Source organism: Hippocampus bargibanti, linkage group LG08 (assembly GCF_051943395.1).
Source record: "Hippocampus bargibanti isolate YZ-2025 linkage group LG08, ASM5194339v1, whole genome shotgun sequence".
Classification (NCBI taxonomy): Eukaryota; Metazoa; Chordata; class Actinopteri; order Syngnathiformes; family Syngnathidae; genus Hippocampus; species Hippocampus bargibanti.
This window is the reverse complement of record NC_142741.1, coordinates 4239206-4257175: the sequence shown is the minus strand read 5'-3', so window position 1 is coordinate 4257175 and position 17970 is coordinate 4239206. Positions and strand designations below refer to the sequence as shown.

At 48.8% G+C, this 17970-nt stretch overlaps 2 protein-coding genes across 5 annotated transcripts; both read right to left on the bottom strand.

Annotated features, from left to right (window-relative positions):
* Window positions 1-508: 508 nt before the first annotated feature.
* On the bottom strand, window positions 509-8687 carry qtman (queuosine-tRNA mannosyltransferase). Of its 2 annotated transcripts, XM_089003365.1 has the most exons (10): window positions 8612-8687; window positions 7156-7349; window positions 6915-7082; window positions 6657-6833; window positions 4406-4510; window positions 3205-3314; window positions 2962-3106; window positions 2811-2881; window positions 2656-2747; window positions 509-1364 (listed from the first exon to the last, which is right to left on the bottom strand). In XM_089003365.1, the coding sequence occupies exons 1-10, from the start codon at window positions 8621-8623 to the stop codon at window positions 1299-1301; spliced, it is 1140 nt and encodes a 379-aa protein (XP_088859491.1). In that variant the 5' UTR covers window positions 8624-8687; the 3' UTR covers window positions 509-1298. The 2 variants fall into 2 exon arrangements, 1 of the variants encoding a protein (XP_088859491.1); XR_016115872.1 differs by lacking the exons at window positions 509-1364; window positions 2811-2881 and having other exon boundaries at window positions 2688-2810; window positions 2882-3106.
* An 810-nt stretch (window positions 8688-9497) lies between these two features.
* LOC148894362 (zinc finger E-box-binding homeobox 2-like) lies at window positions 9498-16809 on the bottom strand. Of its 3 annotated transcripts, none has more exons than XM_089003232.1 (7): window positions 16583-16809; window positions 15022-15093; window positions 13918-14054; window positions 12751-12853; window positions 11046-12559; window positions 10508-10682; window positions 9498-10404 (listed from the first exon to the last, which is right to left on the bottom strand). In XM_089003232.1, the coding sequence occupies exons 1-7, from the start codon at window positions 16638-16640 to the stop codon at window positions 10094-10096; spliced, it is 2370 nt and encodes a 789-aa protein (XP_088859358.1). In that variant the 5' UTR covers window positions 16641-16809; the 3' UTR covers window positions 9498-10093. The 3 variants fall into 3 exon arrangements, 2 of the variants coding, with proteins under 2 accessions (XP_088859358.1, XP_088859359.1); XM_089003233.1 differs by lacking the exon at window positions 16583-16809 and adding an exon at window positions 15177-16240; XR_016115856.1 differs by having other exon boundaries at window positions 10267-10404; window positions 10508-10720.
* Between the last annotated feature and the right edge of the window lie 1161 nt (window positions 16810-17970).

Sequence of the window (17970 nt, the reverse complement as noted above, 5' to 3'; positions counted from 1 at the left end):
AAAAATTGTATTCATAATAGTGATGGGAATTCCAACTCTTTTCAGAGAGCCGGTTCTTTTGGCTCGGCTCACTAAAAAGATCCGGCTCCTTTGGCTCCCAAATGGCTCCTCAGCTTGTTGTTTTTTTTGTTGCTTAAATTAACTACCAAAAATCATGTAAATTATGTGAAAAACGAATTATATCAAATATTTTTATATATATGGCTTGATTTATATGTGCAGAGTTAGTGAATGCTAACTTTCACTTTCCCCTGTGGTTACTCTCGTCTGATGATTAGCTGTCACTAATTTGCTATTCATATTAATAATGATAGCAACTAGTAAAAAATAGAATAATTGAATAATAACAGCATAATGTGACATACATCATACAACATAATGTGACATACATCAGTGTTTGAAATAACGTCTGTCCGGAGGCCTGTGGCGTTTTACGTCAGGAGTACAACTTTCAAATCGTCTCGGCCCGGGTGGTCGCCAACTTCGTCAAGAAAAAAAAATGTTTTTTTTCAAATCAAACGTTTGTTTTATTCAATAAAGCAAAAGCTACAAGCAAACCTTTCAAAACTTTCAAGTACACTTTACAGTCACGGTATAGTCCGAAGCACGAAACAGGCTTCTGATTGGCTGCCGTGCCGAGTATGCAAATTGCCAAACAAACATTCGTTTGAAGTCGTCTTATTGTGTTTCAAGTTGTGAAAAATGGGGCAGGCAACTTTATTGCCGGGCAGGCAACTTTTCAGAGTTGTCTGCCTGTCCGCTAACTTTTTGTCATGAGTTTCAGACACTGCATTTATCCATCTGTCTCAAGCCAGTTCCATTTCGTCTGCTCCAAAATCACAAATCAACAAAAGAAAACATTTGCTGAGGTAGCTGGCTACAGATACAGTGTGCTAGCGCTCGCCAGTATGCGCTTGTCACCAGCGGCTAGTGAGACGATGATTGACTGGTGACTTGCTATTCGGAGTTTGCCGAAACTCTGACGTTATGGTGAATTTCTGACATGTGATTGGTTCAATGCTTGAATAGGAAAACACATCTGGAAGTAGCGCAACTGGGGAAAACTGATTCAAATTCATGGACAAAATATCATTTGCACGAGTCTGTGATTTAGGCCAGCAGAGAAGGCGCCCGCGGTGGTCCACCACTGTACCAAACTTTGACGCGTTGGCCGCTTGTGGCGTTGTCGGGATGATTGGGCCATGACGTCATGGTTGCGCCTTCCTTCATCTGCTTGGAGGCGCCAAGTGGAAGTTTTTTTTGGGATGAGAGTGGCGGCAAAGTTCAGAAGCAGAAGATCACGTGCTCAGCAGACTTTGGAAAGCCTCCTTGAGGACGTCCCAGGAGAAACGGGATGTGTCCACCTGGGGACACAAAAGATGGCAACCGCTAAGAGAATGGAAAACAGGCCAAAATAAGGCACGCTCACTGCCGATGGAATAGCCGTCGCCATTTGCGCCTTTTTTTCCACTCACACGGAAAATCTTCATTAATAATAATCATATATTTGATTTCTAAGGGCCTTTCAAAACTCTCGCGGTCACCTTACAAGGTCAAAGGATCAGTATTTTTGTGGGTGAGCATCGGCAGCCACACACGCCAGCGTTCACTCAACCCGGAAATAACTCAAATAGATAGAAAGCTAGCTTGCGAATACATAGCCAATAGCTAGCAAATACATAGCTAATAGATAGCTAATAGCTAGCGAATAGATAGCTAATAGCTAGCAAATAGCTAGCAAATAGATGGCTATTAGCTATCAAATAGATAGCTAATAGCTAGCGAATAGATAGCTAATCGCTAGTGAATAGATAGCTAATACCTAGCAAATAGATAGCTAATAGCTAAATAATAGATAGCTAATAGCTAGTGAATAGATAGCTAATACCTAGAAAATAGATAGCTAATAGCTAAATAATAGATAGCTAATACCTAGCGAATAGACAGCCAATACCTAGCGAATAGATAGCAAATAGATAGCTAACAGCTAGCAAATAGCTAGTGAATAGCAAGCAAATAGATAGCTAATAGCTAGCGAATAGATAGCTAATAGCTAATGAATAGTTAGCTAATACCTAGCGAATAGATAGTTAATATCTAGAAAATAGATAGCTAATAGCGAGCAAATAGATAGCTAATAGCTAGCGAATAGATAGCTAATACCTAACGAATATATAGCTGGTACCTAGCGAATATATAGCTAATTGCTAGCGAATAGATAGCTAATACCGAGGCGAATAGATAGCTAATAGCTAGCAAATAGATAGCTAATGCCAGGTAATGACAAGCAGTTAGCTAGCCATTAGCTAGATAACTTGCAAGCTAGATAGCTGGGTTAGAGAGGACATTAATTTCATCTGTGCTGTATGTCATGCATATTAGCATATTTCACAATAAAGCTGACTTTGACTTTTGACTAATAGACAACCAGCTACATGGCTAATAGACAGCAAATAGATAGCTAGGTAAGTATCCAGCTAAATAGCTAGATAATTAAAAAGAAGTGAATACGTCGGCGCCATATTTTGGAGCAAATGTCACGACTGACCGGTCGAGGGTCTTTTAACAGCCAATTGTGGGCGGCGGTCATCGAGGGGCAGCGGGACCCCTCCCCTACTTTTTGTTCACCATTTTCAATGTGTGCGTGTGCGATACCTTAAGCGCGTGCGTCCGTACGAGGCTCGGTTGGCGGCAGAAGCGGCGCAACGTCTTGAAGAGCTGCTGGGGGGTGGCGTACAGGTACTCCGCTGGGGGGTGCGGGGGGTACATGCTTCATTTATTGCGTTTTGTGAGGGTGTGCGCGCATTTACCTGGGAAGATTTCAGGGTACACTAAGGCCTTGGGACATAGCGGGTAACAGCCGCAGTGCACCGCTTCCAACCTGAACAGCCAAACACAGCGAATCAGCGCCCGGCGCGGCGGCAGTCGCCATGGTGACGTGCAGGCGGGCGGGCGTCTCACACGGCCACGCCGAAGAACTCGTGTCGCGCCGTGGACAGGACCACGTCGGCCTGGCACAGGACGCTCAGGTAGCGCTCTCGGGACTCCAGGAAGCCCCAGTGCAGCACGAGCGAGTCCAGCAGAGGGCGGCAGCGAGCAAACACCTCTGGAAACAGTCCACAGCCACGACGGCGGAGACGACGGCGGGCAGGCCGTGAGCGGACGCTTCACGGTTGTGGGCCGGCTCGCTTTGCGCCTCCCTACCGGGCACGTCGTTGAAGCCTTCCCCGAGGACGGACAGGCGGAAGTCCACTCCTTCTTCTTTCAACTTCAACATGGTGCTGAAGAACAGCTCGGGATCCTTGTCGTGCTCCCTACATGCACACACACACACAAACAGCGTTCACTCAACCTGGAAGTAACTCAAATAGATAGCAAGATAGCTAGCTAGCCAATCGATAGCCAACAGTTACCTAGCTAGATAGCTAGCCAGAGCTAATAGATAGCAAATAGCTAGCAAATAATAATAATAATACATTTCATTTCTAAGCACCTTTCAAAACTCTCAAGTTCACATTTCAGTCACAGGATAAGCTATTCTGTGGGTGAGCGGCGGCAGCCACACGCGCCAGCGTTCACACAACCCGGAAGTAACTCAAATAGGCAGAAAGCGAGCTAGCTAAAAAACAACCAGAAAAGCTAACAGCTCGATAGCTAACAGATAGCCATCTAAATAGCTAATAGACAGCAAATAGATAGCTAGGTAGCTAGCGAACTATAGAAAGCTAGCCATCTAGCTAATAGCTAGCTATTATCTAGATGCCTTGCTAGCTAGATAGCTAATAGATAGCTAGCTAGGTAGCCAGCTAAATAGCTAGATAGCCAGATAAATAAAAAGAAGTGAAGAGAGGAAATAAAATCCTTAAATTAAGTTTCTTGTTGACGACATCCAAAGAGTTAATGTTGACAGTTTTTGGTCGAATTTACTACTCAAATGCAGCGAAGTGAATGCGAGTGTGCAAGTATCCAGGCCACAAACAGATTAGCGGCAAAGATGAGAAGAAAATCAAGTCTGGCGGACGGGTGGCGGCTAATCCTAATGTGAGCGCAATCAACGTGGCGGTGGCTGTAATCCAGCTGTGTTTTGCTCAATTGAGAGCCGATTAAGGCGCCCCTGCCCGTGTCGCCGACATGAGAGCGCGGCCAAAAACACACCAGAGGCCCGATGGCCGCCGAGGCGCGATTCTCCTTTGCCACGTCAGGCGGCAACGACCAGGCATGCGGGCGCCACACGCAAGATGGCAACCGACTGGAGCGCTCTGGCCGCCATCAAACATCTCTGACACCATCAAACATCTCGGACGGCCCGCCGTCCATCGGCTGAGGCTCGCCGCTAACCGCCGTCGGCGGCTCATGGCGGCCATGAGGACGACGTTGGTGAAGAAGAAGAAAGATGTCACCTCACCAGCGATGAGGCCAAACGATGTGCAGGGGCTTGGCGTCGGGCGCTGTCGTGGTGGCGCCTTCCTCCGGCGTGACCCCACGGGCGACTTTGTGTTGGGGGAGCAGCCTGAAAGCAACAAACACATGCGCCAGCGTTCACTCAACCCGGAAGTAACTCAAATAGATAGAAAGCTAGCTAGCTAGCCAATCGATAGCCAACATAGCTAGATAGCCAGCCAGCTAGATCGTCAATAGCTAGCCAGCCAGATGGCGAGCTAGCCAGAGTTAATAGATAGCAAATAGCTAGCAAATGAAAATAATAATCGTAATAATAATACTAATAATAATCTATTTCATTTCGAGGCGCCTTTCAAAACTCAAGGTCACTCTACAGTCACGGGACCAGTCCCTCTGCGAGTGAGCAGCGGCAGCCACGCGCCAGCACTCACTCAACCCGGAAGGTAACACAAATCGATAGAAAGCTAGCCATCCAGCTAATAGGTAGCTAACAGCTAGATACCTCACTAGCTAGATAGCTAATAGATAGCCAGCTAGATCACTAATAGACCGTACCTTTATTTGTCTCGCAGTGGATAAATTGACATTTCACAGCAGCAAAGTTATGAAAGGAAGAGCAAAGGAAAGTAAGAAGTAGAAAAACAAAATAGAGGAGCTGCTGGAAAGGCAGCCACTCTTGCGGCGCCATCTTGAAATCAAAAGAACACATGACAACACAAAGACACAGAGAGTCATTCATTCTTCAGCACATGCTGTCCCCTCTTTGTGACATGAAGCAGTTCTAGATGAAAGAGGAGAGGATCAAAGCATCATTTTCAGCAGTGGATCAGGGACGTCATGGTGGAATGTGCACGTCTACTACAAGCTAAATGTTGAAAGCAAACACGCATGCGCACCGGGGGGGGGGGGGGGGGGGGGGGGGGGGGGGGGGGGGGGGTTTCAAGACATCCATTGGCAAAATCATTGGTGAAATAGACGTGGGTCCCTTTTGCTGGCCTTCCGGGCTCATTTTGTTCCTCACGGCTTGCAAAACCATTTCCAAAGGAGACCACGTAGGATGGCAGCAAGGTCAATGTTGGCTCCATCGGGCGCCTCAGTCGGCGAGGGTGCGGCAAAAAAGGCCAACCACAGCGAGGGTTGGATAGGCCCAAGAACACCTTGTCCCAAATCAGCCACAAGTTGCAAACACCCGCTCAAAAGCGAGCGGCCACGCGCCTCCCCAGATGAGCCGGCTGGGCGCGTGCAGCGTCCCTGATGAGGTACGGGATTAAGCGGGATCAAGGTGCTCAGCAGATGTTTTTGCCATTCACTCGATCTGCTTTGATTAAAGAGCCAACGAGCGAGGAGGCTGACGCATGTGGCGGCGAGATAAGACGCCTCCACGTGACCGTCGGATTCCTGGTCCGACCCCGGCGGCCATTTCTAAGGCCTAAAACTCGCTCGCCGGGCGCCGTCTCGCAATTCAGGATGTGGTGCTGGAAATTGATGGATAGAGCCTTCTTTGGTGATGTCATTAGAATAGTTATCTATTAGCAATATGGCTGGCTAACTAGCTATCTATTAGATACATCACTAGCTAGCTGGAAACATATTAGCTATCTAGCTAGCTATTAGCTAGCTAGCTTTCTATCTTTTTGATTCACCAAGAAATGGGTGAATGGCAGTGCTATCTATTCGCCAGCTCTTAGCTATCTATTCGCTAGGTATTAGCTATCAATTCGCTAGCTATTAGCTATCGATTCGCCAGCTATTAGCTATCGATTCGCTAGCCATTAGCTATCTATTCGCTAGCTATTAGCTATCGATTCGCTAGCCATTAGCTATCTATTCACTAGGCATTAGCTATCTATTCGCTAGCTATTAGCTATCTATTCGTTAGCTATTAGCTATCTATTGCCCAAATGTTAGCTATCTATTCACGAGGTATTATCTATCTATTCACTATGTATTAGCTAGCTATTAGCTATCTATTCGCTATCTATTTGCTAGCTATTAGCTATCTATTCGCTAGCTAATAGCTATCTATTTGCTATCTATTTGCTAGCTATTAGCTATCTATTCGCTAGCTAATAGCTATCTATTTGCAAGCTATTAGCTATGTATTTGCTAGCTAGCTTTCTATCTATTTGAGTTATTTCCGAGTTGAGTGAACGCTGGCCTTGAAAGTTTTGAGAGGCGCTTAGAAATCAAATGGATAATTATTATTATTTGCGTAAAAAGCAGACAGACGGACATCCTCCCATCACGTCACTGACCTGTCAACGTCGGCCAAGCGCAGCGGGAAATGAAGGACCAGACACTTGGGCCGGATAAGGCGCACGGGGTCGTCAAGGGGTCGCCGGTCCGGGATCTTGTTCAGGAAGGACGGCACGGACGACAGGAAGGAGTCCATGTTGAAGGCCGAGTTGAAGACCACCGCGTCGGCCACCAGGCTGCCCGCAAGACGCCGCGCGCGTGACCACGGAGGGCGGGGCTCCGGCAAAACCCCGCCCCCTTGGTGACGCCCCGCTCACCACGACACAATCTGGTTGTAGCCATACTGGAAGTCCCGATCCTGCTCCTTGCGCACCGGGTACACCAACTGGTTCTCGTGGAAGTACAGAACCTTCTTCAGCCGGGCCAGATCCGGCCGGAGAGCCGCCAGCTCGCACAGGTTCAGAACTGAACTGCAGAACAGAACCCTGCCCGGGAGAGGAGACGCTCAGGGACTCGGGTCTGGCCAACCGGACCGAAAAAGCCGATCCGGCGACCCACCTGTAGGCCGGGTTGGGCGTGACGCGCTGGCTAAAGTCCAGCGCCGAGGTCCTGGCCTTCCAGTGCCACTTTTTGGCAGGCGCGGTGAAGGCCACGCACGAGTCCAGCTGGGCGCTCAGCAGGTCCAGCAGCTGCTTGTGGCAACCTCCGTAGAAAGGTTCCAGGAGCAGGACCCGGGCGGGCGGCGGCGCGACCTGACGGCGTGAGTGACAGGTCGGCCATTAGGGACACAATGGCCAGTCATTTGCTCCATCAGGCGTATCTGCGGATGCAAATGAGCTAGCCTATCAGCTGCGACGGGCGACGCGGCGGCCCGTCATTATGGCTCTCATTGTGCCGCCGCGTCTGCGTCCTTGGCGGCAACAGCGCCTCGACGATAAGATCGAGGTCACGCTTGCCTCTCATTGGTCGCCTCTCAATGCTCTCCTCTCATTGTTCTACTTGGCACAAGGTCGGACGAGGTCGCTACCGATGACCGCCTTGTGGCAATGTGACATGGACGAGCCAAGGCGGTCGTCTTTGGCAACTCTGCCATCGCATCCGCAATGGTGACAAAAGGGAAGCTTTGGCCACTTGAAAAAAAATCACCAATAATAATAATCCATTTGATTTCTAAGCGTCTTTCAGAACTCTCACGGTTAGTTTACAGTCACAGGATAGGTTTTTCTGTGGGTGAGCAGCAGCAGCCAATGACGTCAATTGCGCCGTGAGAGTGGCTGACTCTTCAGCAGCTCCTGTATTTTGTTTTTCTACTTTGTTCTTTCCTTTCATCCTTTCATCACTTTGCTGCTGTGTTGCTTTCAGGTAGAGTGAACGCTGGTGCTCACCCGCACAAAAAAAATAAAAGTTCTTATCCCGTGACTATAAAGTGTCATTGAAAGGCACTTACAAATTAAATGGATTGGTATTATTATTACAATTTGCAAGCTATTTGCTATCTATTAGCTCTGCCTGGCTAGCTATCTAGCAAGCTATCTATTCGCCCTCTTGCTGGCTGGCTATCTCGCTAGGTATCTGTTGGCTATTGATTGGCTAGCTAGCTAGCTTTCTATCTATTTGATTTACTTCCGGGTTGAGTGAACGCTGGCGCGTGAGGTAGCCACTGCTCATCTTTCTCGTCTCCTCTTTGAAACGGATGCGGTTACCATTTGCATTTCGGCAAATCTCGTCCAGTTCGTTCGGCTTCGAGTTTCTTTTAACGTCCGAACGTCATTTTTGGTGAAGATTGACCGCTCCGAGGACCAAACCGCCAACAGACTCGGTTTCGTTGGACTCGAGTCGCTCAGGGGTAGCCATGCTAGCTGGGTAGCCATTCTAGTTAGCTAGCTAGAATGGTTAGCAGCGCGCCGAGCGACGCGGCTTCCAACTCGCCGAATTGAGTCTCCGTCGACAAAGGCGTCGATGACTGAGCGCCAGCAGCAGGTTCGTCGAAGAGCTAACAAGGCGATGCACTCACCTGGGGCTCCATTGGACTAGCCTGACCGCGATGACACCATCGCGCATTTCCGGTTTTTTTTCAAGTGTCAAAACAACGCAACATCCGGCAAGCCAATCGACATTATTTTTCTTCAAAATGTCTACAAAATAGTCTTATAAAAACCAAATCTGTTTTAAAATTAGCATTGGTAAATAAATAAAATCAACAAAGGCTGATATAAATAATAAATCAATAGGCTTCGGTTCTTGAATGAACCCACTGGTGACGTCATGGCCCCCGGCTTGCTTTGCTGTCACTTTAACGTCGTCGTTGGGTTCTGGTTCAAGGTTCCCTCGGGACCAGCCCGAAGAGTTGCCCTGTTTTCTGCACCAACGGAAGGCGGTTAGAACAGGCCACTTGTAATGAACTTTTCCCTTTTCCCATCTTACAGCAAAACACTTTTATTGCAGTAAAACACCTTTCTTTTTGTTTGTGGATGAAATTGTCAAACAATTAATAATAATAATCCATTTAATTTCAAAGCACCTTTCAAAACTGTCAAGGACACCTTACAGTCAGGAGATTTTTTTTTTTGCGGGTGAGCAGCTGCAGCCATTCACGCCAGCGTACACTCTACCCGAAAGTAACACAACAGCAAAGTGATGCAAGTAAGAGAAAAGGAAAGAAAGAAGTAGAAAAACAAAATACAGCAGCTGCTGGAAAGGCAGGCACTCTCGCGGCGCCATCTTGAAGTCAAAACAAAAAAACTAAAAAACAAATAATATGACAACACAAAGACACAGAGAGTCATTCATTCTTCAGCACTTGCTGTACCCTCTTTGTGACATGAAGCAGTTCTAGATGATTATAATAATAATAATAATAATAATAATAATAACAATAATAATAATAATTAATAATTGGATGGATTGGATGTACCTTTATTCATCTGACAGAGGAGAAATTGACATTTCACAGCAGCAAAGTAATGAAAGGAAGAGGAAATGAAAGAAAGAAGTAGAAAAACAAAATACGGGAGCTGCTGTAAAGGCAGCCACTCTCGCGGCGCCATCTTGAAGTAAAAAAAAAAACTAAATACAGTAACAAATAATATGACAACACAGACAGAGAGCCACTCATTCTTCAGCACTTGCTGTACCCTCTTTGTGACATGATGCAGCATGAAGCAATAGAACAGAGGAACAAAGCAAAATAAAAAAAGAGCCACAGGAACCAGTGAAGGTTGTTCCCCCCACCCCTTGCCCCTGTCCTGGCCTCCTCTTGTCACGATGATAAAGAATCCCACCCGGGAGAACACGCCTCTCAAAGGAACCCCCTCCGGGTCCAATCGGGGGCGAGTCCAGGAGCGGCCGGTGCGGTCACCGGCCGGCGTCGGCGTAGCTTCATTGCGCCTCGCCGTGGGTGAGCTGACCTTGGACGTCGCCGGCGCAGAGGTGCGGTCGGGACTGGACACGCCCGTGGCGCAAACGTGACGAGAAAAGCGGTCCGTCCGCTTGGCGCTCAGAGGTCTTGGTCCCCGCCCGAGCACGTGGGAAATTCCTCTTGTGAAAATGAGGCGTTCCAGAGTCCGGCGGGGCCTGACGGACTCTGCCGGGCCTCCTTGTCCGGGGCCTCCCTCTCCTGGGCCTCCCTCTGGCAGAACGAGTAGCGGTGGTTCATGTGCTGCGAGTACGAGCCCGAGTGCGAGAAGCGCTTGCCGCATTTGTCGCAGCGATACGGTTTTTCTCCCGAGTGCAGACGCGAGTGTTCCATCAGGTGGTGCTTGTGTTTGAAGGCCTTGCGGCAGACGCCACACTGGTGAGGGCGCTTGCCTGGGGGGAAATGAATTTGAAGAGATTTTACAAATTATGGACACAATTTGTCCGGAGGTGTTGGTTGTCCTTTAAGAAGGATGAGAAAAAAAAGCAAGTGTACCTGAATGCTCATATTTGTGTCTTAGGAGGGAACTGCTCTTCTGGAATGTTTTGTGGCACAACTGGCAGGCGTACGTAGCGCTCGCACTGCCACTTGCCGTCTTCACTTTGGACTGGCTTCCTGTCAGCAGTTCCACACCTGACAGGTCATCCAAAGAGCCATCCAACAGCTCCCCCTAACACAAAACCCGGGCAGATCATGACAATTCCGCACCTGTTGACAAGGAGACACCTTCTGGAGACCCCAGATCCTCCACCCCACATCACCCCCAACCCACCTGCTATGATCCCATGTCTGGACAGGGCTTATCTTTACAGACACGGGTAACCCTAATGCAACCCCCTCCCCCCAGACTTCCCACCGCCCGATCCTACAGCACACACTCTGCAACAACCCACAAGCTAACCCAGTTTGGTACTCCTGTCAAATGTCCAGATAAAAACGGACTAAAAGACTATGTCAAGAACTGAATTGTCTGGCAACGTTCACAAACGCACACACTGAGAAGTCACGGTGCTGTGGTCACTAAGAAACGTACCTGGAAAGCTGTTTTCCATTGTGGTTTCCCGCTGTGCGCCAGGTCAGCAAACGAGGCGTACGCCATTTGGGGCGCCAAGCTGATTCCCGAGTCCAGGAGTGGGTACAGGTCAGGGGATGGAAAAGTGCCGTGCGGCAGCGAGTAGGCCGGATACGTCGGAGAGGGATTGAAACCAAACGTGGAACATTTTTCCATCCGCCGGCAGTTTCTGCCGCCGTCAGAGTCCGGGAACTCTTTGGTGATGCAGAGCCGGTCATGATTGCCCCCAGATTCCGGTTGGAGACCATCGGATCTGGTTTCCTCTGTGCTAGTTTCCAGGTGCTTGGGCACAGAGAGATCGAGCGGCGTATCGACGGTAAGGTCATCCCAGCCCGGGCTGTTTGGCGTGTAGGAGCTACTCTGCGAGATTTTGGGGGACGAGGACGACAAGTTCAGCGGCGACCCACCGGTATGTTCCAAAAGGCCGGGTGTTCTATCCCTTGGACGCTTTGTTGTAAAGAGTCCTGGGAAGACGTCGCCATTGGAGGACGCCGGCGAACGTCTTGCGATCCGGTGCGGTTCTGATCTGCCACCCGCCGGAGGGCCGTGATCCCACCGAGTGAACCAATCCCAAACAAAGTCCTGCGGGAGGCCCACGGCCAAGGAAATCTTGAGCAGTTCTTCCGAGTCGGCTCGGATGTTCGTGGCCCAGTTAGCCCGCACGACCGACAAGCGATCCTCGAAAGGGGTTCTGGGGCTAGCGCAAGTGTCCCAAACGGACACGGGCCATTCGGAGGGCTCCGAACCCGGACTGAACCCGGCAGGCTGTAGAATGGCTCGAATGTCTTCGTTCATCTTGCACAGGTAACGCTCGTGCTGATGGAGCGGAATAGGTCCCGGACAAGTCTCCTTGCAAAACTGGCATGAGTACAAAAGCGAGCAGGATCCATCTTTGGACAAGTTTGTCTTGTTTTGGTCCAGGTCTCCCTTTGCCCGGTCCACCGACTTCAGGGTGTCCTCCACGAAACCGAGGTTACTGTGGAGGTCCTCTTCTTCCTTTTGGGCCGCGGGCTCCTTTGTGTCAGCTCCACATTTGGAAACCTTGTCTGGGTTCCTGTCTATCATTTGTCCACACATCTCGTGGGCGTCCTTCAGGAAATTCATGTTCAATTTTCCCAGCCGGCGGTGGGGGCCCAACCCGTTGGCAAAGACCCAGGGGCCCTCGAGTCCACTCCGTCCCCCGAGTTTATGGCCAGAGGCCATCATCAGCACGTCTGTTGTCTCGGACTGGACCTGGGGGGGGTATCGCTGGTGCGCTCGGTCTTTTTCCAGCTTGCGGCGGAGCCGGGCCAGGTTTGGAGCCGGGCAGGGGAGAACAGGCGCGGACGCGGCGCGCTCGGTGGTGGACCCGACCCTTGGCGGACGTCTGTGGAGGCCGGTCGGCCCGGCGCACTTCCTGCCGCTGATGTGGGAACTGTACGAGCCCGAATGGGAGAAGCGCTTTTGACACTTGGAGCATTGGTACGGTTTTTCACCTGGAAAATCAGAAAAGATGTTGGAGGAGGCCCAAGAGCCACCAGGACCACAACCGCCTCCTGCGACTCTGAGCAGTCAGGCCTATTTTTGGTTTTTAGTACATTTCCAGCCACCAACCTCCCTTAGAGGTTGTTTTTCTTGGATCAGAAGGTCGGCAGCCTGCGGTGAGGTAAGACGCGCTGCCACCTACCGCTGTGGATGCGCAGGTGCTCCTTCAGGTGATGTTTGTACTTGAAAGCTTTTTGGCACTCGCTGCACTTGAACTTGCGCTTGACAACGCCCTCGTTCAGCAGCTGCGCAACAACAGAAGATGAACCATGAAACATGGACAACAGAACACGAGTCCAAAAAGATCAAACTGTGCATGTTTCTGTTTGTGACCAAAAGGTGGCGCTGTAAGGGCTCCGCCTGCAGCGACGCACCTGCCACTCGTTGTCATAACAATAATAATAATAATAATAATAATAATAATAATACATTTCATTTCTAAGCGCCTTTCAAAACTCTCAAGGTCACTTTACAGTCACAGGATCAGTTTTTCTGTGGGTGAGCAGCGGCAGTCACATGCGCCAGCGTTCATTTAACCCGGAAGTATATAGACAGAAAGCTAGCTAGTAGATAGCTAATAGATAGCCAACAACCCGGAATAACTCAATCAGAGAGAAAAGCTAGCCGGCTAGCTAATAGCCAGTTAATAGCCAGATAGCTAGATAGCTAGCCAGATAGCCAGCTAGATATCAAGCCACTGCGATAGCTATGTAGCATTATTGAAACGGACTCTTGTTACGCTTTGTTATCACTCAGGGTTTTTGTTTGTTACTTTGGACTCATTTTGTTCTTTTGTTGTTTTCGATTGAGTTCTTGGGATGTATCCACCCTGCTGCATTTTTTGGGGCTCCACCACCACCGCCGCCATTTGACTGGAATTGGATCAAGTTGAGCGAATGGCACCCCCAAAACCTTCGGGGTTACAGCGAAGGGCTGAGGTGGAAATGAAACAAATTGGACGCGGCCAAAACGCCAAAAGAAACTCTTACTGGTGTTTTGGGGGATTTGGATTTGGAGCACCGGCGGCCATCTGGGGGCCTTTTAAGCCTCGCACGCACGTTTTGGCTAAATCGATGTTGAAGTTGATGCCTGAGCCACCTCATGGCGGAGAGTCAGTCTTGGGCCAACTTCTGACCTTATCTTGGGAGAACCCCAAAACCCTCATTTGGGCCACCGGCATTCAACGGTTCCTTCTTTTGCCCGTGACTCCAATTGGCCACCTTAGTGAGGTCGCTGAGGGCACTCGTAACAGCTGAGCGATGCTCAGTTGGTGGCGTTGCGGGCGGGGCGAGTGTCGGAATCCACTGACCTGCTCTCCGATCGCAGTCCCGGCGGCGTCCCCCTCCACCTCCCCCCGCCGGACCAAAGACACCGCCCCCTCCTCCGGGTCTTCCGGGTAGATGACGGCCGTGTCGCTCCGCCAAAGATACTCGGGTATCAATCGCCCTGAAATTCCAAAAGCAGGACGAAGCTTTCACGTCAAATGTCTGTGTAAGCTCTCAGTCGTACAGGAGTGGTCCATCGATGAAAAGGTTTCTTCAGCTGTCATCTGTACAAATTTGAAGGTGTCGGACGTTTCGCTTCTTATCCAAGAGGCTTCGTCAGCGAACTAAAATCTTTTGCTGGTAGTTTTGGCCCTATATATATATCCCTACTGTCCAGACGTGGCGGTGTCAGACTCTGCTATGATTGGTCATTGCTCTCAGGTTGGGGGGAGCAGAGGACTACTCCCTGCGGCTACACTGATTACTTCTATTGTCCTGACTGATTATGGTCTATGACTGACCCTGATTGCCCCATTTCTGCTCTGATAGGTCCCTGCTCTGAGGTTGGGGGGAACAGAGGACTACTTCCTGCGGTTACACTGATTACTTCTATTGTCCTGACTGAGTATTGGGTCTACGACTAGACTGATTGCCCCATTTGATCTGGTATCACCTCATCAGCATAACTAAGCCTATGTTGCCTAGGAAGTCGGTTGTAGGAACGATCCAAAGTGAACCTCACCCCACCATGGCGATTTAGTGAAGGGTTTTGCTGTTTTATGAAAATAGCTTTTTTTACTCCCCTTTCAAACCATCTATTTTCTTTCGCCATGATTTTAACCTCATTGTCGTCAAATGAGTGGTTGCTAGCTTTTCGGTGCATATGTACTGCAGATTGCGGCCCACGAGTATTATCCCTGCGATGTTGATAAAGTACGTAGAATTTGTTTAGTCTCCCAAATGTATTGCTCTTCACAATTTTCATTTTTACAATGTATTGAATAAACTACATGACTTTGTTTTTCATTTGGCAGCCTATCTTTTGGATGCACTTTCACGTCAAAGTTTCGTGGCTACGCTAACGTCTCGCCGGCGCAAAGCGGGAATCGAACCCAAAAACCGGTGGAGGCGTCGCAGCGGCCACTCACCTAGCGTTTGTCCGTCTTGGTCTTCTTCACTTTGTCGTTGCTCTTGTGACGCCGTCATGTCATCATCCGACTCTAGAAGAGGGAGGGACTTATTAACCACACCCCATGACATCATTACGTGTGTATGTGTGTGTGTGTCTTTGTATGTCACATACACACATAGGGTGAGTTTCTCCGAAGGTTTCTGGGAAGGTTTGCAGAAGTAAAAGCGCTGACTCAGGAAGTGTGGAAAAAAGTTGAAGTCATGGCCTTCCTGTCAGGCGACCACTCGCGATTGACATCCCCGGGTGGATATCTTGAGGCCCACGACGGGCGCTCGTGTGGAAGTGTCTAAGGGAGGCCCAGCCTCGCCCCGCCCATTCCATCTCCGCTCCTCCCCTTTCTCATTTCTTAGCGTTTGTTTCGAAGCATTAGTGAGGGGAATTGTGGCTCTTTTCACAGAGCCAGTTCTTTTGGCTCGGCTCACTAAAAAAGATCGGCTCCCCATTGGCTCCTGCAGTTTCTTTTGTTGCTTTAATTAATTAATTAATTTGTTGCTTAAATTAATTCATTACATAATTATCATGTAAAATTGAGTGAAAAATGAAATTACTCCGTTGGGGTATACTCTCTAGTGATGGGATTTCCGGCTCTTTTGGCTCGGCTCACGAGAAAGATCCGGCTCTTTTGGCTTCCAAATGGCTCCTCAGTTTTTTTTTGTTGCTTAAATTAATTAACTCCCAAAAATCATGTAAAATTATGTGAAAAACGAATTACTCATGTAAAAAATGCACTATATGAAATATTTTTATTTATGGCTTGATTTATATGTGCACAGTTAGTGGATGCTAACTTTCACTTTCCCTGTGGTTACTCTGGTCTGATGATTAGCTATCACTAATTTGCTTTTCATATTAATAATCATACCAACCAGTAAAAAACAGAATAATTGAATAATAATAACAGCATAAAGTGGTCACATTTATCCACCTGTCTATCCCCTACTCACTTCTCCTCACTGCTGTGTGTGTTTGCAATTCTCCCCTAACTCCTCTACCACGGATATCGACCAATCACGTGCGGCTTTAACCGAAGACTGGGGGCGGGGATTAAAGGACAATGCTGCCGTGTACAAGTGTCATTCATCAGAATTGATGTCAAATGACAACAACTGTCAGCCGCTGGACTCGTCGTCGGGTGTAAGATGACATCGCGGGGGGCGCGGGACACCCGATGGGCAACCACCCCATCCCCCCACACCCCACACGCCCCACATAAAGCACTCAGCCTCACGTCCAAAGTGGAAAAGACCGACTGGGACTTTTCAGGGGACCCAAAACAGGTGGAGTGGTCCTTTACTTTCCTGAGCCCAAATGGGGTCCGGGCAGCTGAACGGGCGACGAGTGGGGAAACCGCAGCCCGTCACTGGTCGCCCCACCATGACAACCGCACGCCGGCTTCCCACTCAGGCAAAAAGCCAAGACTGCTTGAACTTGCACATGTTGGGCGACTTTCAGTTTTTGTTCCGGTTTTGGTGATCCGCGGAAATTTAGCCCGTCCTGCGCGAGCGCGCGTCTCTTACCGTTCTTCTTGCGCGGGTGCGCTTGTTTTCGTCTCTGGAAGCGCGAGCGCTCCTCCATGTCCGCACTGGCAGGGGTGGAGGCGAGGTGTGGTAGTGAGGGTGGTGGGGGGGCGCCGCGCCGAGTCACCGGTACGGGAGGTCCGGCGCCCGCGGCTCCGTCCAGGTCCTGTCAAGCGTGGCCGGTGGTCCGGTGGGGAGCACGCGCGCACCCGCTCGCCCGTGTCCAGCGCGCCCCAACAATGAGGGTGGACCAAAGGTCCCGGCGGCCTGCCCGCCCCCTCTGGTCCCGCCCCCTGATGGCACCCAGGCGGCGGCGGAGGAGCGGTCGCGTGGGGGCAGTGACGTCACAGCCGTCGCGCCCACTCAGCCAAAAGGAAAGTGGCGCAATGATTTGTTTTGTTTTCCTATGACTTGATCCATTTCATTCATTTTGACCTGGAAAACAAATCCGAATTTGAATCATCTTTCTTGCCAAGTATGTAGAAGACACACGGAATGTCTCCGCTAGAACACGTCACTGTACTAGTATCATCATCATGGGAAAAATTAGCTCTATTAGCACTGGCTGGCTAGCTAGCTATCTGTCTGTCTAGCATGCTATCTAGCTAGCTAGCTATTTGGCTGGCTAGCTAGCTATCTAGCTAGCTATCTAGCTAGCTATCTATTCACTATCTAGCTGGCTGGCTATCTAGCTAGGTAGTGAGGTATCTGTTGACTAACGATTGCTAACCTAGCAAGCTTTCTATCTATTTGAGTTACTTCCGGGTTGAAAACGATTCAATTGGGGGGGAATTGTACCTGGAAAACTAATCCAAATGCGAATAATCTTTCTTGCGAAGTATGTAGAAGAAACAAGGAATGTCTCTGCTAGAACACGCAGCTGCACTAGTATCATCTGTAAAGTGACCTTGACAGTTTTGAAAGGCGCTTAGAAAGGAAATGTATTATTATTATTATTATTATTATTATTATTATTATTATTATTATTATTATTATTATTATTATTATTATTATCATCATCATGGGAAAAATTAGCTCTATTAGCTCTGGCTGGCTAGCTACCTATCTGGCTGGCTAGCATGCTATATAGCTAGATATTTGGCTGGCTAGCTAGCTATATAGCTAGCTATCTATTCACTATCTAGCTGGCTGGCTATCTGGCTAGGTATCTGTTGATTGCTGAACGATTGCTTAGCTAGCAAGCTTTCTATCTATTTGCGTTATTTCCGGTTTGAGTTGACTGCCGCTGCTCACCCACAGAAAAACTTATCCTGTGACTGTAAAGTGACCTTGAGAGATTTAGAAATGAAATGGATAATAATAATAATAATAATAATAATAATAATAATAATAATAATAATAATATTATTATTATTATTATTATTATT

Excerpts from the sequence above, each read along its gene's own strand:
- qtman (XM_089003365.1), bottom strand. Across the intron at positions 6,834-6,914 it reads TACAACCAGATTGTGTCGTG|CCTGGTGGCCGACGCGGTGG; the intron begins GTGAGCGGGGCG and ends TCTTGCGGGCAG. Across the intron at positions 3,315-4,405 it reads ATCGTTTGGCCTCATCGCTG|GGAGCACGACAAGGATCCCG; the intron begins GTGAGGTGACAT and ends GTGTGCATGTAG.
- LOC148894362 (XM_089003232.1), bottom strand. The coding sequence starts at position 16,640 with ATGGAGGAGCGCTCGCGCTTCCAGAGACGAAAACAAGCGCACCCGCGC. Across the intron at positions 12,560-12,750 it reads GCACCTGCGCATCCACAGCG|GTGAAAAACCGTACCAATGC; the intron begins GTAGGTGGCAGC and ends CTGATTTTCCAG. Across the intron at positions 10,683-11,045 it reads AATGGAAAACAGCTTTCCAG|GGGGAGCTGTTGGATGGCTC; the intron begins GTACGTTTCTTA and ends GTTTTGTGTTAG.